The sequence below is a fragment of the Bos indicus x Bos taurus genome, chromosome 13 (genome assembly GCF_003369695.1).
Source record: "Bos indicus x Bos taurus breed Angus x Brahman F1 hybrid chromosome 13, Bos_hybrid_MaternalHap_v2.0, whole genome shotgun sequence".
Lineage (NCBI taxonomy): Eukaryota > Metazoa > Chordata > Mammalia > Artiodactyla > Bovidae > Bos > Bos indicus x Bos taurus.
Genome location: NC_040088.1, coordinates 44,070,560 through 44,092,725, shown reverse-complemented (window position 1 = coordinate 44,092,725; position 22,166 = coordinate 44,070,560). Strand labels below are relative to the sequence as shown.

The window sequence follows — 22,166 nt, the reverse complement described above, 5'->3', positions numbered from 1 at the left end:
CTGCTGAAGAGCCATTTTTCTAAACTCACTTAGTGATTACTCTGTAGGCCGTGGGCCCAGAATCCTGGAATCCAGGCCTCCAATGCTGCCTCACTTATCTGAGAAGGAAGTTCAAATATGTTTGCTCTGTCAAAGTGAAGCTATGTGTTGGAGTCAGCTATTGCTGTGTAATAAGCAGTCCATAAACCTCAATTGTATGCAATAATAGGCATTTATTTCTTACATATCTGTTCATTCTGGGGCCAAGATTGAGACAGCAGCAGCAGCAGCTACTCAAGGGAAGGTATTCTCATGGTGATGGCAAAAGTGCAATTAATAGGATAAGAAAATATGCCAGAATTCTAAGGTCAGAACTGGTGAACCATCACTTTCTGCTCTCATTCCAGTGTCCAAAGGACTTGGAAAGTTCTTTCTACCTTTCATAGGAAGAACTACAAAGGTATGTGAAATAGAGTGTGGGTCCAGAGTGGAGAATCGGGGCCAATAATTCAGTCTGAGACATGGTGCTAGACCATCCAGATTTTGGAAAGAGGAAGTGAGCATATACTCACTGAATCCTGAGTTAGGTTAGTCAGGGTCATCGTTAGGTTGAATCCTGATTCAAGTGGGTGAGTTCTGGATAGTATCTGTTCTCGATGGCTGTGTAACAAACTGTACAAAAAGTTAGTGGCTTGAAACAACAACCACTGTACCTGGCTCATAATTCTGTGGGTCAGCGATTAGAGCTCAGCTCAGTGAGATGATCCTTCTGGTCTGGGCTGCTCTTGGCTGGGTTTGTTTAGTGTCTCAGGCTGGGAAGGCTGCGTCTCATATTCTCCAGCAGGCTGGCGCACGTGCTGGTGGAAGGGTTCCCACTGAGAGCTAAGCTCGAGGTCTCTAGACACCTAGTTTTGGAGCTGGTGCCCCAGAACTTCTGCTGCATCCAATGGCCCAAAACAAGTCAGCCCAGACTGGGGATGGAGGAGGGAATAGATTGCACCTCTTGATGGAAAGAACTTTATGATCTTGGGTCATGTTTGTAGTTTACCAGATAGACCCAAAATATATATATCCCATGATGGGAAATTAAACTATAAGGCTTGGTCCCCATCGAAAATTTACCGTATATAGTCAAATTGAGGAACTAAAAGTACAAGTGCGAGTAGAATTCAGAGGGGGACGTGTCTGTTTCCTTGGTTTCTCCCTGTGCGGTGGGGGCATCACTGCATGCCCTGTCTTAGTTGGTGAGACAAAAGCAAAACTCCAAAAGCATTTGACATTATATAATATGCTATAATAGCAGCTAGTCATTATTAAGCCAACATCTCACCAGCAACAGTTCTCTGGGTCTGATCCAAGACCATCTCTGTGAAAGTCCAGCCCTAGCCAGTACCACCTGTCAGGTCTTTTCTGAGGCATAGAGTTGCAGCTGCTCATAACAGCTGTCAACAGCAGCTGTAACCATAACACTAAACCACAAGTTATTACTCTTTCATTTTTTCTAGGAGGCAAAGTGACTACAAACATATATTGTATCCTTTATTCCCACAGGAGTGTATTTGTTCAAGAACAGTTGGCCACAAGTGAATACAAATAGTAACTCCTTAAAATATACATCTTTTCCATGGAGTCCCAGTTTTCCATTTCATCCCACTGAGAGTTTTAATACAACACTCTCCTACTTCATGTATTTTTAATCTCTTCATCTGGTTCAAATTTCTTTTGGATTTCCCTTTCTCCGTATTTGTTGAATTCTATTTTTCTTCTCGTTTATCTGTGGGGATAGTTACTGTGGGGAGAGTTTGTCCACTTTCCATCACTTTGGTCTACCGTAGCTTTGTGGGCTGTTGGTGAATTTGTTTCAGTAACAGTTATTGTTTTTAATATTGCTTGGATTTATAAAATATTTCAACTTAGTCCCTTCTGCTTAATCACTTAGTCATGTCTGACTCTTTGTGACCCCACGGACTGTAGCCTTCCAGGCTCCTCTGTCCATGGAATTTTCCAGGCAAGAATACTGGTGTGCGTTACCATTTCCTCCTCCAGGGGATCTTTCTCACCCAGGGAATGAACCTGCAACTCTTGCTTCTCCTGCATTGGCAGGTGGGTTCTATCCCACTAGCACCACCTGGGAAGCCCCTTAGTCCAATAAAAATCCATCAAAATTCAGAATGAAAGGTAAGTTAATGTTTCTTGAGTACCAACTACATCCAAGCACTGCAGTAAGACTTGATGTTACCCTGTTCATCCTCATGTCCTTAAAGAGGAGGGTTGTTAATAAGTTTCTGCTGAAGAAACTGAGACTCACAACAGTGAAGCACCTTTCCTAAGTTCTAGGAAGAGAGTAAAGAAGAGCAAGAATATTATTTACATCACTTTTCCTGATAGCAAAGCTGTGACATAAGTTATGCATAGATTAAGTCAGAAATTGCTGTATTTTTCTCAAAACCATCCACTTTTGTACTTGGTTTATAGCAAGTGACCCAAAATTGGATGTTTAATTGAACAGAACCAAATCTATCTTTAGGATGGATACCAGGGCAACTTATATCAAGAGGAAGTGATTATTTTTTGGTCTTATACTCCTGGGTTCTGATTCCAAAGGAAATAATGAGTTGGGTTGCCCAAAAAGTTGTTTGTGCTGGTAAGGGAGCTGGGTCCTACCAGCTGAGGATCCCACGTGCCACAGCTAAGACCCAGCAGAGCCAAATAAATTTCCTTAAAAATAGATAAAACAATGACACATTGTAAGATGCAAGGAAGAGAAGACTAAATCATTCCTGGCCCATATTATTTTAATTGTCCCACTAAGTTAGCAGCGATGGAACCCCATGGTACCTTCAAGTGGGAAGCATGTTCAGTTGAGTGATTTGTGAGGTATTTAACTGTCACATTCTCTGAACAAGTATAAGCACTGGGTAATGATAAGTGACAGGATTTCATAAGGAGACATGGATTCACACAGGTAGAAGCAAATGTGAAGTAACTTTAAAGGAAATTTTCATCAGCTGCCAAGTTGAACAGATACCTTCTGGAAATAGCTGCAAACATGTTCATATCACTGATGAGTAGAGAGAGACCATCAGAATAACAGTAGCAAGTTGCTGGAATAGAAGCCCCAGGCACTCCTTGCCCCACGGAGACACCGATTTGACAACAATAATACGGACCAGGTGTATGAACCATACATTGCCTGTGTGAGAACTTCAAAAACCAGTTGAAAGGTCACAGCACCCTAGGTGAGTGCAGTGCCAAAAGAGGTGCCCTGGGGCAAGTGGGAAAGTCCATCGCACTTAACCTGCCGTGATCCGTCCCCTCCCAGCAGAGTGCAGCCTCATCAGGAGACAGCTCCCCCGTCTGGCTGCCTCTTCCTCTGGAGGGAAGAGAAAGATGGAACGCATGTCCAGCGTTCTAGCTTCTTAGCGTGCTGCCCAGGGGATCAGTTTCTGTCTCGCCTGACTCTGATCACTAGCAGGGAAAGCAGTAGCAACCTTGGGTGCCTGGGGGCCACTGAGAAGGAAGGTGAACCCCCACTCCCCTCGACTTGCCAGAGCTGCCGCTCTGAGCCGGCAGTATCACAAACAGACACAAAGGGGCGCTCATGAGTAGAAACAGCGCATTTCCTCAGTCGGGAAATTATTACACGTAGGAGCCTAAAGAAGTGACCCCAGGAAAGGTTTGAGAAATCTATACTCTCTAACTGGGATAATTGGACATGATTATCCCCTGTATAAGAACAATCTGTAAAGCCTGAGAAAAGTGTCTATTTTCTTCAAATGCCCAAATCTCAACAAAAGATCAAAAGGCATACGAAGAAACATGGAAACATGGTCAAATCATAGAACTAAAATAAATCTCCAGAACATGACCCTAAAGAAAGGGAGACCTATGGACTGTCTGATGGAAGATTCAAAATAACTATCACAAAGATGCTGAGTGGACTGAGACAGAAAACAGATAGCTAGATGAAATCCAGTAAACACGGTATGAACAAAAGGAATATATCAACAAAGAGAGAGAAACTATTAAAAAGAATCAAACAGAAATTCTATAGCTGAGGAATAAAGTAACCGAATGGAAAGATTCACAACAGGAATGTTTCGAATAAGCCAAGATACAGCAACTCTTCTCTTTCTAAATTACATTTTCAATTTTAAAGAGTCCTAAGGCCTCTTGCCTCTCCTTCTGCCCCATCTTGATAATCAAGAAGAGCAGAGGAAATAAATGTGGTAGAAACCTCATGTTGTGTACTTTCACGTTAGTGGGATTTGTGGAGAGGGAGGGTAGGTGGAAATTATGGGCTTAAAGAAGGATTTTACAATTATCTTTCATTCTGTTATAATTAGTAAGCCTCTCTGTGGGCAATGCAGGGACTGTGTGACCACACTTTGGTCTCAGAATTCAGTGGTACAGCATTCTTGAGGACCAGAAATATGTGCCGAGTTTCTGTAAATCTGGGCTGTGGGTGCTGAGATGACCCACACAGTCCCCACCCTCAGCCATGTTGAGGCTTCTCTGTGCATCTACAGGAAATCATGCAAGAGTTAAAAGCGTGAACATGGCTGAGCCTGGAGGACTTTGTGCTCACTGAAATAAGCCAGACACAGAGGGATAGACCTTGTATGATCCCACTTATCTCAAGTACCCGGAGTGGTCAGATTCACGCAGAGAAGGTGGAAGGGTGGTTGCCAGGAGCTGGGGGAGGGAATGAGGAGTTAATGTTTAATGGATACAGAGATTAAGTTTGCAAAGATGAAAAAAGTTCTGAAGATGGATGGTGGTGAGGGTTGCACAACGACATTTTTTTTTTACCATTTCAATAACTTTAAATTGATAAAGAGTCTATTCATTTACAAAATTCACTAATTCCATTCATTTATTTAATAGTTGGGATTCAAAGTGTTAAAGATTTGACTTACCCAAGTGGAACCAAACACTAAGTAATCATTTTAAGTGCCATTTCCGAAGAATGTGCCCCATGTTTCAAAATTATTGTTTGTAGCCTTCAAATGACAATACTAACATCCTACTAATGACCACATTATTCACTAATGTCACTGAACTGTACACTTAAAAATGGTGAAGATAGTAAGTCTTATATCATGTATATTACCCCAAAAACAGAGTGTAAAAAAATGCAAGCAATGTGGGATTCAGACTCTGGCAAATATGGACCTGAGTCTGCCACCTCCAGCTGTGGACCTCCAGAAGTCCCTCTGCTGTTCTAGCCTCTGTTTGCCGCTCTGTAAAATGGGACTGACCATGACCTCTGCCCAGGATTGTTGAGGGAGATGGAAAATGAGACAGGTTCATTAGACACCCACTCTGCAGGCACCGCCTTGGATGTAGGGCTGTGGGGAGCCACTGACCTAAGGAAAGCAGAATGTTTATATTTCAGGAAAAGAATTTGAACCGCACTCTGATTTGAACCTTACTGGGTATGGAATCGGTTGAGTTTCAGCCCCTCTGGGCACCTGGAGCATCAAGGTTGTCATTGAGGTTCAGACTAGGACAGGTGTACTCATTTCCTACCAACACTGTCAAAAATTCCACAAACTTATGGCTTCAAACAGCACAAGTTGATTTTCTGAGAGTTCTGGAGGACAGAAGTCTAAAGCTAGAGCATCAGTAGGGCTGTGTTTCTTCTGGAAGCTACAGAAGAGAATCTGGTTCATCATCTTGTTTGGCTTCTGGAGGCACCGGCATTCCTTGGCTCAGGGCCCCTTCTTTGTCGCTCCAGCCCCTTGTTTCTGTCAACACGTCTCCTACGACTCCCTCTGATTCTCTGCCTGCCACACAGGAGTTTGTCTTTATGGTGAGCTGTAAGCTCCACAAGGTAGGGACCCGCCTTCCCTCTTATTTTTTCACTTGAGGCAAAACAGTCTTTCCTATAAAACATTTGCAAGCCTGGGCTTTGGAAACGGTCAGCCAGCTCCGCTGCTGGGCACCCAAGCCTGGCAGGCGGCCGTGGTCCTCGGTTTCTCACGTCTGTAAGATGGAGACATTACGTAGCCCTGCGTGAGTCAGCCGGGGCTGTCTTGACAGAGCGTCACTCACTAGGGGGCTTAGACAACAGAAATTTATCTGCTTACACTTCTGGAAACCAGAAGTCTGAGATGCAGGTGTTGGCAGGATTTGTCTATTCTGAGGTCTCTCTTCTTGTCTGGTGGCCGTTTTCCTCCTGCGTCTTCACGTGGTCCTCCTCCCTCTGTGTAATTGGGGTCCAGATGATACCACTTCCAGGTAGCTCAGACAGTAAAGTATCTGCCTGCAATGCAGGAGCCTCAAGAGTTCGATCCCTGGGTTGGGTTGGAAAGATCCCCTGGAGAACGAAATGGCAACCCACTCCAGTATTCTTGCCTGGAGAATCGCATGGACAGAGGAACCTGGTGGGCTAAAGTTCATAGGGTTGAAAAGAGTTGGGCACAACTAAGCGACTTTCACTTCCTCTTCTTATAAGACTCTAGTCAGTGTGGCTTAGAGCCCACCCTAGGAACCTCTTTTTAACTGAATCACCTCTTTAAAGGCCCCAGGTCCTGAGGTCCTGGGAGTTAGGGCTACAAAAAATATGAATCTGAGAGGGACATAAGGCCCTAGCATCCACCCTGTGCAGGAATGAAATGAACTAAAGCCTGTAGAGAAAAGTCACTCGTTTGGTGCCTGGCACATGTAAATATTCAATAAAAGGCCGCTGCCGCTGCTCTTCTTTTTTGAGGAAGTTAGCCAATACTCCCTCCTACCCCTTTCTATATCTGCCATAAAATAGTTCATATGTTTAGAAGGGGAACAAATGCTCCGTGTGCTTTCCATTTCCTTTGGATTTCCCCAGTCAGCAGTTATCTTTTACGCTTCTGGCCAGGCCTAAGTGCTGAGACGTTGCCAGTCGAAAGCGATGCCTGTTGAGTTGTTTTCTCCACATGGGTGGAATTTATATGCTGCACAAGGAAGCTGCTTATCTCTTTGAAACGCTCATTATCAAGCATGCCTGACTCACCTTCTTCAGCACAGCAGTGCTGACTGGCTTTGGTTTTCATAGACCACTGTTTTTTAATTTAACATTTATTTATTTATTTTAGTTTATTATTTATTTGGTCTTAGTTGTGGCAAATGGGATCTTCGTTGCAGCATGCAGGATCTAGTTCCCTGCTGCTGCTGCTGCTAAGTTGCTTCAGTCGTGTCCGACTCTGTGCGACCCCATAGACGGCAGCCCACCAGGCTCCCCCGTCCCTGGGATTCTCCAGGCAAGAACACCGGAGTGGGTTGCCATTTCTTTCTCCATTGCATGAAAGTGAAAAGTGAAAGTGAAGTCGCTCAGTCGTGTCCGACTCTTAGCGACCCCATGGACTGCAGCCTACCAGGCTCCTCCGTCCATGGGATTTTCCAGGCAAGAGTCCTGGAGTGGGGTGCCATTGCCTTATCCGATAGTTACCTGACCAGGGGTCAAATCCAGGCCCCCTGCATTGGGAGCACTGAGTCTCAGTCACTGGACCACCAGGGAAGGCTCTATAGACCACTTTTGCTTTGGTTGGCTTGTGCCCTGTGACTCCTGGGATCTAGAGTCGTGTCGTTTGTAGGAAAAGGGAGAAAGTGAGTCTTGCTTTGACAGATCCCAGCTGCCGGGCTGCACCAGAATGCTGCTGCGGATACCCTTGTCCCTCTAAGGAGGAAACGAAGGGCTTTTCAGTGTGGATGCAGATAATACAGGCCCAGCCCTCAATCAGCTTCCATGTCAGCTCTTTTAGAATGCCAGAAGTGATGACCCCATCAGCCCTCCCAGATCCTCATCTGGATCAAAAGACATGCCAAAGTGGTCAGAGCAGCTTTGGTCATCAGACCTCAAAACATCCCAAACACCCCTTCAGCAGATAAACGGATAAACAAAGGGAATAATGATCAGCGATAAAAAGGAACAAAGTCTTGACACACACGACACAGATGAGGCTGTTTGTAGGTTAGGCCCGTAGCCCCAGCTGGGAACCCAGCTGACAGCCAACGTCAGCCACCAGCCACACCACTGAACAAACCTTCCGAGGATTCCAGCCCTCACCTTTGAGTCTCTCTAGCTAAAAGTGAGACCCAGAAATTGCACACTTCTTGTTTTATACTGATGTGACTCTCAAAGCAAATTTTTATTATAAATCTAAAAGAGATGTTAAAACAGAACTACTTTATAAGCAGAGTGGTGGATGGCAACACTGCTAGTGTGTGGGCTCTGAAATGGTCATAAGGAATACGTAAAGTCTGTTGTTATTTCTCAAAATCTCTTACATACTGGCTGGGTTTCCTTCTGTATTGTAGGGGACAGGGGATGGTTGGTAGTTCCTCATTTCTGATTATCTGGACATACCTCAGATTAACACGGAGAAGGCGATGGCACCCCACTCCAGTACTCTTGCCTGGAAAATCCCATGGACGGAGGAGCCTGGTAGGCTGCAGTCCATGGAGTCGCGAAGGGTCAGACATGACTGAGCAACTTCCCTTTCACTTTTCACTTTCATGCATTGGAGAAGGAAATGGCAACCCACTCCAGTGTTCTTGCCTGGAAGACAAGGGGAGGGGAGCCTAGTGGGCTGCCGTCTATGGGGTCACACAGAGTCAGACACGACTGAAGCGACTTAACTTAGCAGCAGACTAACAGGTGGTTGCAGGCTGGGCCAGTGGTCTTAACCCCTGCCAGATGTTAGGAATCACCTGGGAAGCTTTGAGAAATCCCAATGGCCCAGCCAGAGCCTGAATCCACTAACTCAGCATCTCTGGGGGTGGAACCTAGGCATCAGTGTTTCCTAAAGCTTCCAAGAGATTCCATTGTACAGCTCTGATTCGAAAGGTCTGGGGTGCAAAAAAAAAGGGGGGACTTTCCTGGTGGTCCAGTGGTTAGGGTCCCCATTGCTAGGACCTGGGTTCTATCCCTGGTTGGGAAACTAACATCCCCCAAGCTGTGTAGTGCAAAAACAGAAAAAGATAAGTCTGACATGGGCTTGGGGATCCATTGTCAGATTCAGGTCACTCTTATGATCAGCTAAGTTGAGTAACCTTGGCAAAGGGGTGACCATGTGGGCTCTTGAATTCAGACCTGGTCAAAATATGGCTCAGTCACTTTCAAACTGTGAACCTTGGGCAGGTTATGTAGCCTCAGTTGACTCATCTGTAAAATGGGATAAGTAAATGATTGGAAAGGAAAAGGCAAGTGAAGTACGGTGTGCAGTATCTGGCTCATAAGAACCAATTTTTAAATGTTGGCTATTCAGGAAGGGGCTGCATCTCAGGCCATGACCTCCCGGGAAACACTTATTCTTGGGTCCCTGAAGGCCCCAGATGTTCAGAGGGGCGTTTTCTTTCCTGAGGGTGAGACAGGGTGCTCCAGGTAAAGCCATTCTGTTCCTGATGCCTCCACGCACAATGTTCCTTTCACCCCAAAATCTTAGCGTCTCCGAGGTTTTTGTGTGGATCCTTAACACACTGCTGAGGGACTGATGCAGGTAAAAATGATCATTCCAGGTGGAGAGTTGAACGTTGGAGGAGCACAGGCCTCTGTTCCCGTACCACACGTGGAGGATGAGGCTGGGAGACTGCACTCAGGCCTGCAGGCCAGGGGGTGGGCAGAGAAGGAGATGGAGAGGGGGTACAGGTGGAGGGGTGAGACCCTCACAGCCTTCCCTCCCCACGTCTCAACTTTCTTCGAACTAGATAAGCACCACATCCTTACTGTTGTACCTTCCACCCTGCACTTAGATTCCATACCTGAGCCTCTAAACCACTAAGGCACTAAGTACTCCCCCTTTACATGGTCATCCGCAAAGTGAAATTAACACAGATACTTAGATAACCTCTCCCCTCGATTTTGGATAGAAGCTGCCAGCTCTTTGGGGAAGGGGCTTTGTTGGCTGGCAGGTGTGACTGGCTGCCACAGCCTCTGCTTCACTGCTAAATGCAAATCAAGGCTGGGTATATTTTGGTGTTACCGTATTTTAATCCTCAAGATCTTTAATGCAGGGGAAACGATCTGCCAAGCATCCATTAAAGAACGTTTCTTGGGTTCAGTCTGCCGTGGCTGCAGGATTGATTCGTGGGCGTCACCTGTTCTCTCTACCATGAGTCACAGAAGTTACTTAAAATACATTGCCTGACAGATCGACTGGGGCCGCATGAGCCACACAGGCTAGCAGCCAGTATTTGTTAGTAAGAAAATGTCACTGCACACCCCCGAGATCAGAATGTGACCTTGCTTCCACACCTAGAGGGGCAAGTGCTTCCTTTCCAACCTGGTGCTCCCACGGGGGGCAGCCACCCACCTTCCCTTTGGAGATGTCACAAGTCAGGTTAGTTCCTGAGATGATGCAAGTCCCATTCCATGTCAAGCAGGGGGTAGATATCTTCGCTTTGAAGTACACTGTACACATTTCCTCTCCTCTGTAACTTGGTGATGCAGAGAAACGTGGCTCCTTCCAGGTATGAAACAGACCCTTCCAAGTCCATACCCAAGCCTGTGGACTGGAAAGGAGCCGGTCCTCCTGTTTTTCCATCCTCTTTGGCTTCAGCATTTTAATTTTCAGAGAGATCAGAGGGAAATGGGACATCTTCCCCACTGTGCTTCCACTACTGGTTTCTGACAGCATGGAAAGCATCATGTAATGGAAACACTAATGGCTAATAATGCAATTGTGTGCTGTAGCCAGGTTCTTACTTCCAGAAGCTTCAACTCAAATACATGGTCTTGAAGTGAAGTGAAAGTCGCTCAGTCACGTCTGACTCTTGGCAACCCCATGCACTATACAGTTCATGGAATTCTCCAGGCCCGAATACTGGAGTGAGTAGCTTCCCTCTCTTCATGGAATCTTCCCAACCCAGGGATCAAACCCAGGTCTCCCACGTTGCAGGTGGATTCTTTACCAGCTGAACTACCAGGGAAGCCCATACATGATCTTAACTATCTTATTTCTGAACTCACATGATATGTATTAACTTCGTTTTCCATCAACACTTCTGGAGAAGGCAATGACAACCCACTCCAGTACTCTTGCCTGGAAGATCCCATGGGCAGAGGAGTCTGGTAGGCTGCCGTCTATGAGGTCGCACAGAGTCGGACACGACTGAAGTGACTTAGCAGCAGCAGCAGCCATCAACACTTCAAATGCAGAGAAGCCCCACTGCACTTTCGAGACCCCAGTCCCATGAGGATGTGTTACAGATCAAGAGAGTAAAATGATCATTCAAGCCCAGACATTGTCCTTTTGGGCATCATAATTGATAAAATGAGGAAATACTTGCCTCTGATGTGTACCTGGCTCCTAACCCAAATGATATAAATTTAAAAATAAATAAATTCACTGTGCTTTAGAATTCTTTATACTGTCTTTTCAATAGATCAAGTAGGAAAACTTGGAAGGGAGTGGGAATTTTCTGGCCTGGTTCTACACTGTACAAAAGGGTGGTTTCCCAGCATCTTTTCTAAAAATTATGCTGTTTATTTATTTTTGGCTGTGCTGGGTCGTCACTGCTGCAAGGGCTTTCTCTTAGCTGTGGTGTGCAGGCTTCTCACTGCGGTGGTTTCTGTGGACCTATTTATTCTTTTTCAGAATTTTCTTTTCCCTTGTAGGTTGTTACAAAATATTGACCTTAGTCCCCTGTGCTACACAGTGGGTCCTTGTTGGTTATCTATTTTATATATTTTAATGTATCTGTTACTCCAAAAATCCTAATTTATCCCTCCCTCCCTTTCCCCTTTGGTTACCCTAAATCTGTTTTTCATGTCTGTGGATCTGGGTCTGCCTAGTAAGTGTTGCATTTTTAGATTCCACATATAAGCATTACCATGTGATACTTCACTCCTAGGTGTATATCTAGAGAAAACTATAATCTAAAAAGGCACGTGCTCCCCTATGTTCACTGCAACACTATTTGCAACAGCCAGGACGTGGACGCAACCTAAGTGTCAACTGGCAGATGAATGGATAAGAAAGGTATGATGTGTACAGACAATGGGTTGTATTTTCGAGCTTACAAAATGTGTGTGTGTGAATGCTTACTCAGATTATTGGATCATTGTGTAAATCCATGGTTAGGGTTAAAGCAGACACTGCAGGTGTCCCCTCCCATGACCCCTCATCCTCACCTTTTGAGTTCCCACTGGCCTGACTTCCCCGTGCCAGGGCCTGCATTCCTCTATCTGTGGGCTCTTCTTGGCCAGGGAATCAACATTCTGGTTGCAGCCCTCAAGCAGTGACTGGTGGAAGTAGGTGGATAAATACCCCAGCTCACTCTCCCCTTGGAGAAGATAGGGAAGAGGCATGTTCTCCAGGGTCCCTCAGAGCACCCCAGCACATCATGCCCCACCAGGATAGCACCCGCCCCCAGGATAGCGCCCCACCAGGATTTCGCCCCACCAGGATTTCGCCCCAGTCACCTGCTGCTGTGTCTTTATCATTTCATTACCTGCCTCACTTTCCCCAACAGTGTTTCGTAGAATCACTTCCCAAATAAAGTATATGCACTCACATCTTGCCCTGGGCTCTGATTCTGGGTGAATCCAAGAAAACACAGCTGATGACTTGAAATTACCCTAAATGCCCTTCTTTTATAGGTAAACTCATATAGTCCCTAGTGCTGGGGTGACAATGTCTGGCAGTGACCACAGGCCCCACGCCTGTTCCCAGGAGCACAAGCCCGCACAGTCCTTCCTTAAGGTGGCTCCGTCTCCCCGAGAATTCTGATGTATGCGAGAACACTCTGAGCTACCAAGGTTTGAAGGCCTAGCAGGCCGCATTTACATCCACCATGAGAGCTCCTGCTAAATGTTCTAAACGACTGGGAAGGTGCTTCTGCATCCTGGGCACTTCGGACCCTTAGAGCGTCCCTGATGGTTGTTTGGTTCGGCCAGTGTGGAGCCATCAGGAGACTGCTGTGTGCCTGCATGGTCCCAGCGTGGCCTCGTCTTATATCTCCAAGAGCAGCTTCTTCACTTGTCATTTGTTTTCCTTACATGAAACTAGAACTCAGAGTGGGTTTCCTTAGGAAAAATGTAAAATTTAAAATATGAATTCACTTTCTGTTCCTGTTTGCAAAGAGTAGTAAGAGGACATTCATAGTATTTTGCAGTTTATTATTGTCTTTTTATGTGGCCTGACTCTGACTGTCCATTCTCAGTAGAAAATTTCCAGAAAGCAGGAGCCATTTGTATTTCGGCGACTTCTCCCAGGATTGAAGCATTTTGAACGGGTACTTGAATAATGAACAGACAGTGGTGTCCACCTGTCCCTCACCTGCTGTGGCCCCCAGCATCACTGAATGCCCTCAGACCATGTGAGGGACACCCTAGAACCCCAGCCTTCCTCCAAATCTCATGGCTGTCTTGCTTGAGATAAGAATTGGCTGTGGGATCTGTGTCAGCTCAAAAGCTTGGAACAAGACTCATGTTATGATTTTCAAATCCCTTTTCCATGAAATTTGTGTGAAATAACAACATTTCTCTGAAATGATAGCAGTTTTATGTTTATGTCATGTAACTTATGGTGTTCTGCCTGCTTAAACGGGTTTTTAAAAAGGCAGAGTGTTCATGAGTTGAGGGTATTCATTCTTTTTAAAATGTGTCCATGATGTCAAATCCCATTCTCCATCAAGGAAAAAATATTAAATTGTATTATACATGTCATCTATCCACATGTATGATGTACATGTATCACCATATATATCAATAGATATATATAGATTTGCAATACAAATCCATACACAGAAATCCATACACATATATAGTTCTGTCATAAACAATTAATTTTAACTCCCTAGCAGGAGTCAGAATTCCAAATGATCATTCAGCATTTGAATACAGGAGGAGGTGTTTTTCTCTGTTTTAGAAGAGTGGGGTTTTTTTTTTCTTTTCGCCTCATGTCACTCTGAAATTAAATGAAATTATAAGAAGGAAACTGAAGCTGCATATTCAATAGAAGAAGTGCAAAATGCACTCCAGAAATAGAAGAGAAATATCAAGATGCAATTCCAGCTGGGAGGGATTCCTAGAGTGAAAGGGGAAGAACAGAGCCTCTGGCTTTAATTTACAGAGGAGTCTGCCAGTGACGACCTCTTACAGTTCTCACTGTCTGTATTATTGACTAATGAGGTCAAGGGCAGCGTCACTCACTGCTGACTTTCTCTGGGGACCTGTGTTCACTCTGCAGAGTGCTCCAGAAGATGCTGTCTGCCGGCAGATGCCAAAGAGCCTCCCATGTTGACGCAAGGGTGCTGACAGATCCCTCTGTGCCCATGGGTGCATTCGGGGCCTAAGTCAGATGGTTGCTGGCCTCCATCTAGAGATAAAAGCCCCCCCACCGAGAAGCAGAGAGAGTGGCTTGGACCCAAACATCAGTGTATCCATGTCTGTGGAAAAGCTAACACTTCCATCACCAAACAATGAGCTGTGTTGGTGTTAAAAAAAAAAAGAAGGAAAACAAAAACTACCTAAATGGAATAGTTTCCGAGTTTTCTCCTTCCCTCCTGGGATATGTCCAGAGCACGTCCATATCCCTGTCTGCAGTGTCTGTGGTCACTCCTTCTGCCTTGATTTCTTGCTTGGGCTCTCTTTAAAGCAGTGTATTTTTATATTGAGCTGTGAGTGTGTGAAAGTGTTTTAGTCCCTCATTCGTGTCCAACTCTTTGCACCCCTATGGACTGTAAGCCCACCAGGCTCCTCTCTGTCCATGGAATTCTCCAGGCAAGAATACTGGAGTGGGTAGCCATTTCTTCCTCTAGGGGATATTCCTGACCATAGATTTAAGCCAGGTATCCCGCACTATGGGCAGATTCTTTACCATCTGAGCCACCTGGGAAGCTGTGATCACTGCTTTTTGGTCTCTCACCAAATGCCCCTGCCAAATGGCTTGAAGTCTTGGAGAAAAGAAGACCTCCATGGGGGATGTCACAGATGGGTGTCTGCTCTCACCCTGCCTCTGTTTACTCACAGTAGCATAGGGTGTGGGGTCAGGACCATGAGATCCAAGCTTTCAGGTTCAGATCCCAGCCCTCATCCCACTGCTAGTTGTACCGTTGTGTTCAAGACTTCAACTTGGCCATGCCCACACTGCCAGCCAGTGAGGGTGGCAGTGCCCACCTTACTGGTTGCTGTAGGACTGAATTAAATAAACCTTCTGGGTCCTCTTGTTTGCAGGAAGTGTCAGATAAGTCTTTTTATTGTGGTGAGGAGTGGTCACAGAAGAGGAAAGTAGGGGACACCAGGTCATGGTCACAGCTTTCACTATAGATGCTGCAGAATCAAGGATGCTTTAATACCCTCGAGAGTGTGGAGAATTATTCTTCTCTGGTTCGACTCCTTTCTTGTCCTCCAGTTCATTGCTTCTATAGAAAAAAAAACTGGTCTTGCCAAAATAGACTCACAGACATAGAAAACAAACTTGCAGTTACCAAAAGGGAAAGGGGGTAGGGAGGGATAAATTAGGAATTTGAGATTAACATATACACACTGTTTGTATGAAACAGGTAACAAGGACCTACTGTGTAGCACAGGGAACTGTATTCAATATCTTGTAATAACCTGTAATGAAAAAGAATCTGAAAAAGAATATATATATATATATATATATATATATAAAACTGAGTCACTTTACTGTATACCTGAAACATTATAAATCAACTAAATTTCATTTTTTTAATTTAATAAAAAAAATTTTTTTAATTGGTTTTGGTAATTGTAGGCTTTGAATCTAGAGCTGAAACATGGAGATGGTCTATACATTAAAAACTATTCTATTTATAAAGAGATACAGTAGATCAGTATCCAGGCAAGTCTGACATTTAGACCTAATGGGATGTGTATTTCTTAGAGCAGTAAATCTAAATGGATAACTTGCATTACACTTTCTCATTTTTATTTTAGTTTTTATTTTCATTAAAGTTATACACACAGAGCTTAAAGAGGCAACCAGTTCCAGGCGGCTTATTATGAAAGACAGCCACCCTCCTGTCCCACCAGGGCCGCCTGCCACCCTTCAGAGGCAACTGCTTTCCACTAGTTTAGTTGTTCCTGATACTCACTCCGTGTCTCCAGATCAGATGCTTCTAGAACAGTGACTTGACCTTTCAGTTTCAAGTGTTCTCCAAGGCTTTCCAGTGTGGAGGAGGAGGTCTTTTTCAGCCCTCAGTTCAGTTCAGTTCAGTCGCTCAGTTGTGTCCGACTCTTTGCGACCCCATGAATCACAGCACGCCAGGCCTCCCTGTCCATCACCAACTCCCGGAGTTCACTCAAACTCATGTCCATCGAGTCGGTGATGCCATCCAGCCATCTCATCCTCTGTCGTCCCCTTCTCCTCCTGCCCCCAATCCCTCCCAGCATCAGAGTCTTTTCCAATGAGTCAACTCTTCGCATGAGGTGGCCAAAGTATTGGAGTTTCAGCTTTAGCATCATTCCTTCCAAAGAACACCCAGGACTAATTTCCTTTAGGATGGACTGGTTGGATCTCCTTGCAGTCCAAGGGACTCTCAAGAGTCTTCTCCAACACCACAGTTCAAAAGCATTAATTCTTTGGCACTCAGCCCTGCTCACCCCGAATACCCAGCCCTCCATCCTCACCAAACACTTACACCATTAATTTACTTAGACAGCAGTCTACACTGCGTTTATTATGTCTGAGTTTATAGCTCAGCCAATACCAGCAATGATTCGTCTTCCTTTCCTGCACAACTCTGTGTTTTCCCTGTGGTGTATGGTTGTCTCTGTTGCTGTTGTTCACTTGCTTAGGCTGCAGTGCTCTGTCCCCAGCGCTCTCCAGTCTCCTTCCTGTGGGTCCAGAACCATAAGATATCCCATTGATTTTGTCCTCCTGGCGCCATTTCTGCTGTGTCTTCTGACCAGCTGCAAAATTTCTTTTAGAATCTCCTCTTACCATCTCTCTAGAATCTTCTTTCACCATCATTCTGGAGATCTTTTCTTATTACAATAGATTTTTGTTGTTTGATGTAAGGATTTATTTTGCCAACATTCTATGTAACAAGTGTTTTACTCCCTGAGTTTAGTGGAGCAATCTTCTAGTAGCTTTTTGGAAAAGGATACGTAGGAAGTAAATATTTTGAGATAATTGACTTTTATTTTTATTCTCCTCTCACACTTAATGAGCAATTTGGTCAGGTGTAGAATTCCAGGTTGAAATCATTTTCCTTTCTAATTTCAAAGTTACTCCTCCGTTGTCTTCTAGCTTTCAGCTCTCTGGCTGAGAAATAAAATATTATTCTTTGTATATGATCCTGTTTTTCTCTCTCCAGTGACTTCTAGGACTCTTTTATGGTTCCAGTATTCAGAATATTCACAATGATATGCCTTGGTGTGCATCTTTTTGTCTGTTGTGTCAGAAAAATGGAAGTCCTTAACTTCTGAGCACTTTCCTTTAATTATTTATTCAATCATTTCCTCTCCTCTGTTTCTGAAACTTCTCTTCTGTAAATGCCAGGTCTCCTGCCTCAGATAAGGTGGGGGATGTATAGTCACTGGTCTATTTGAAGTGAGGGAAGAAATCTGCAGTTAAATTAAAAAATTTTTTTTTTATTTTATATGGAAGGATAGTTGATTGACACTGTTGTAATAGTATCAGGTGGGATTAAAGTCTTCAACAGTCTTGCCGCCATCCCGTTTCAGGCCACCTTTACCAGCACTTCTAGAGCTTGGTCCACTGCCAGCTGAAAGACTTTGATTGTTCAGTTGTTCTGCGTTCCAGCTCAAAATTTTGTTGCTCTGATCAATTCTTCTAGTCTCTTTGTCTCCCAGGTTTATCTCTTGTTTAAAAAAAAAACAAAATCCCTTTGCTGTAACCCTGTTATAGTAGAACAAGAAGCAGCAGCGGTGCTGGGATGTTCAGTCCACATATCTTTAACTAGAAATCCAAGTGATTTTTAAGAAAATTCAGAGTTGATACTTGCCACATGTTTTAAGTCCATTTGCTTAATTATAATACATTTTGAAATATTCACCACCTTTTATGACCTGATGGAACGTGAACAATCTAGTCCAATTTGTCCTCTTCCTTAGATGGTGAGTGGCGGCCACAGGCTCAAAGAGTAAACAGTCCAGGGAGAGATGATAAAAGGCTGGAGAGGACACTCTGTTCTAAAGAGATTCTCGTGGTGCAAGTCCTTTTCTTGACAAGCCCTTCATCTGAAACTTGGATCTGCAAATACCAAACCAAGCAAGGCAAAATTAGCACAGAAAATACTCAGTGTCCCTACAGTGGTGGAAGAGTGTGTTAACAGAAAGAGGCTGGCCTCGTTATTCATTTTTAGCTCTATTTAAGCCATATCTTTCATGTTATTTGAATCCAGAATACCCTCTCTGGTTTGGCTTTGCCCTGATCTTTTCTTTACAGTTGGACCCAGTCATCCAGGAGGGAAGAGACACCAAAGGAGGCGTCCCTGGAATCCCTTTTCCAGCTGTCTTTGGTCCTTGTTCTTATCGTAGCTCAGAGTGGCACTTGCTGTGTCCTTTTCCGCTTATGAGGCAAGGGCAAAGGCAGCTAGATGAGTCCTGTGGCCATGGGGTGGCTGACGCTTTCCTAGGGAGGTGGGAGAGAGTGAGAATGACAGCCCAGGGGGCACCTCCGATCTGGGACTCTCCCAGGCTCCTTTTGCAGAGAGTCTGCAAAAATGGACCTACTTTGCAAAACAGAGGGAAAATACCAGGTTTCCCTCCATGAAAGACTCTGAAGGACTTACCCAGGGGAGAGGACTCTCCTCCAGAATAGGGTCCCCCGCCCACAATACCCTGCCCGTCCCCTCCCCTCCTGCGGCACCAGGGGTCTCCTTCGCCTGCAGGAAGTCCACACACAAGAGGCCAAGGCTGCTTAGTCTCCAGCAAAGTGTCCACTGGTCTCAGCAGAGCCACCACCTCTAAGACAGCATTTTCTCCACATCAATAGGCAAATCAATCTTTTAAAAATTCTGATTAAGCCAGAGGTCAAGTGCCAACAAGGCCAGGCATATCACAGAGATGGGAGAAGAGGCTGGGGGCCTTCAGAAGGGTATGCCCAGCTCTGGGCAGAGTGCTGGCAGGAACAGCAAGTCAGTAGGCTCCTCCCCTCTCCTTGGCATCAGGGATACCGAGGCTGGCAGATTCCTGGGAGACTTCGACCTGGTTTTGCAGAACCTTCCTCAGATAGTCCATCTAACCCCGCCTTGCCTCTCCTTTGGGGGCCAGATCGGAGTAACAGCTGGGCAGCCCTCCCCCTTCCCCCCTCCCTCCCTGTCTTCTCTCCTGGGCATCTCCCTGTAATGAAGTCCTGGCAGGTTCAAACCCATCCTGGCACCTGATTTTCAGGAGACCAGACTACTGTGCCCGAAGACCTTGAGTGAATTCCTTCGACTGGCAGATGGACTGGGCCTCGGGCAGAGAGAGAAGCGCTGAGCTGTGTCTGGGTCGTCACCGGCTGCAATGCCAGAGCCGGGCTGTGTCCCTCGCACGGTCCGTGTCCTGTTTCTCACCTGCCGCCCCTTCCCCCCAGGTCGTGGCTCTCTCCTCCTGGTGCCTGCTGAGGGACTCCATTTACTACACGCTGTCCGTGGTTGCGCTCATTGTGGTAAGTGTGTGCCGGGCACCTCGCCTCTTCTCTCCCGATCACCCTTCTCAGCTCGGGGCAACTTGGGACTCCTCCAGGTGGAACAGGTGCATAGAGGCAGGTGCTCTGGTCACCCAGAACCCAGCCCGATGGTTCCGGTGCTCAGAACAGGAGGTGGCTCTGCTCACCTGGCTCCATGAGCGTCCCTGCTGCTTTCCTGGGATTCTCATGATCCTTTCCTCTCACCTTCCTCACGGGCTCCGCTGTAACTCACTGCAGTGTCCCCGGGTATAGTCCTTCCTTCCTCATCCTGCCTGTCCCACACTCCCTGTGGCCATTACACTCCCTGTGGCCATTACCACCTTCATGGGGACACCCCACACTGTGTCCCTAGTGGTGGGTGTCTCTACTGGACACCTTCATGTCCCAGGTCCAAGTGTCTCTACACGTAGAATGATTTCCCCAAGGCTGGACCTCCTCCTGTATTCCAGGCCCCCACTCCCATCCTAGCCATCTAGCCTGGGAAGGATATTAAACAGATCTTCCCCCAGTTCCCACCATAGGCATTGCTTCATTGTCCTATGGATTTTCACTTTGTAAAGATCTCTGCAGTGTGCCCCCTGTAGCCCATCTTACTTGAGGCTCTTTTTTATCTCTGACCCGAACTGACAGAGCTCATTGCAGAGTAACGTAACAAGCAGCATTACTGCCAGCCACCCCCTACCTACCACTTCCATCAGTCCTCGGAGCCATGCAAATGTTGTCTCTACAAAGAACACCTGCAAATGCCAGTCCTTTGTTTAAATGAGCAGTGGCTCCAGGTCTCCTGTGGGGACAAACCCAGGCTGAGCCATCCAGGAATAGAAGGGCGGCAAAGCAGAAAGAACGCTGACGAGGGTGGAAGCTCTGACTCCTGGTCCTTCTCTCACTCGCTCTCATGACCTTAGAGGAATCAGTCTCTCCAGGTCCTAGTTTTCACACCTACCAGTCAGGAATAGATCCGCTTGAGGATTTACTTACCCGTTTACAAAGCATTTACCTGCATAGTATTTCATTGTAAATCTCTATGCAAATAAGGGCTTCCCTGGTGGCTCAGATGGTAAAAAAGCTGCCTGCAATGCAGGAGACCGGGGTTCAATCCTTGGGTCGGGAAGATCCCCTGGACAAGGGAAAGGCAACCCATCCAGTGTTCTTGCCTGGAGAATTCCATGGACCGAGGAGACTGGTGGGCTACAGTCCATGGGGTCACAGAGTTGGACACGACTAGTGACCAACACATACACACATGCAAATAAGTCAAAAGTGACATTTAATACAAGACTTTGCCAAGGAATCAGGTGGGTACTTCAGTCAATAGCAAATCCTACAGCAAAGATCTTGGGTTTACAGCCACAGCCCCCACACTCCAAGGGTGACAGAGGCTCAGGAGAGTGGAGAGCAGCCCCAAGGAGGAGCAGGGCTCAGACGCCCACACTGGGATGAACACTCACTCCGCTGTATAATTCCCGGTCAGCAGACTTGAGGACACCCATGAGCTCTGTGTTCTTGTACCTGTGGAAAAGGCTCAATCACCCCAGATCTAGAGGCCTCCGTTCACCCAGCCCAGACTGCTGAAACATGCTTTGCAGAAGCTCTGCCCTGCAATGTCCCATCTGGTATAGATCACATGCGCTCAGCTCTTCTGCTGTCAAGGTATTTTAGGATGATTTGTGAAAGTCATATTTTTCAAGAGATGTATTGTGGGGGGTGGTAATGAAAGTAGTTCTCTACTTTGTTGAATTCTAGAGAGATGCCCACCCACCCCCACTACAGACAAGGAAATGAGACAGAACAGCGAAGTCCAAGACCCACCCCCACCCCAGGAGCAAGGGCTCCGTGATGTCCGCGCCTGTCAGTAGACTCGCGGATATCAGCTTCACTCCATTTTCACATAGACGCCTCCTAGAACTGTGTGTGAAATAATCTGTCTTCTGTTAAGTGTATCTGGACGTGTTTGAGACAGAACAAATATATCGTTGCTAATGACTTGTGAAGAAGTGAGGCAATTTTGCTTCCTTGGGCTGCGGGTGATGCTCACGCGAGCACGGTCTTTGAGCAAAGCAGTCACCTACTGTGGATGAATCAGAGCTGAGCCAGCTGGGCATGGGGCGCCGGCGGCTCTGTGTTCCCTCCAATGGCGAAAGTCAACAGCAAGTGACTCTGTGCTGTGACCTAGAGACTGGACTGGGTATTTACTGAGCCAACATCAAGCCTAGATTACTATGATCTTAAGAAAAATTACCTTTCTCCACTGTTAGGAAGTATGGAAAAGAGAACATCTGAATAATGGGGGCTTGGTCCTGGTTCTTTTGACTTTAATGGTGTCCCTCCAAATTCAGCAGCACTGACATGCCCTGCGTGCCTCCCAGAAACATGCAACCCAGAGGTTTTTAATCCGGAAGGGCCTGGGGTTGGACCCAGGAAACTTCAGTTCAACCAGGATCTTCCGTCATGATTCTGATGCCAGCAGCCCCCGCAGCACTTGCAGAAACTCAGTCTCAAAGACAGTCGGATACTATTTCCTCAGACACTCACCTGCTGCGGGGCAAGTGTGATCTCCAAGACACTTGGAGAGCCGCAAAAGGGAGGCGGCGTGGCAGCTTG

The 22,166-nt window shown here is 46.0% G+C and overlaps 1 protein-coding gene across 2 annotated transcripts in view; it reads left to right on the top strand.

The window, feature by feature from the left end:
- The window catches only part of SLC24A3 (solute carrier family 24 member 3), a 428,436-nt gene that overhangs the window by 363,577 nt on the left and 42,693 nt on the right, over positions 1-22,166 (top strand). The window contains exon 7 of one of the 2 annotated variants that reach the window (XM_027559608.1): positions 19,470-19,544. The exons of the other annotated variant lie outside the window; for it this stretch is intronic. Coding sequence (XP_027415409.1) covers positions 19,470-19,544 — 75 coding nt within the window. The remainder of the gene's footprint in view (positions 1-19,469; positions 19,545-22,166) is intronic. 2 annotated transcript variants of the gene reach the window in all.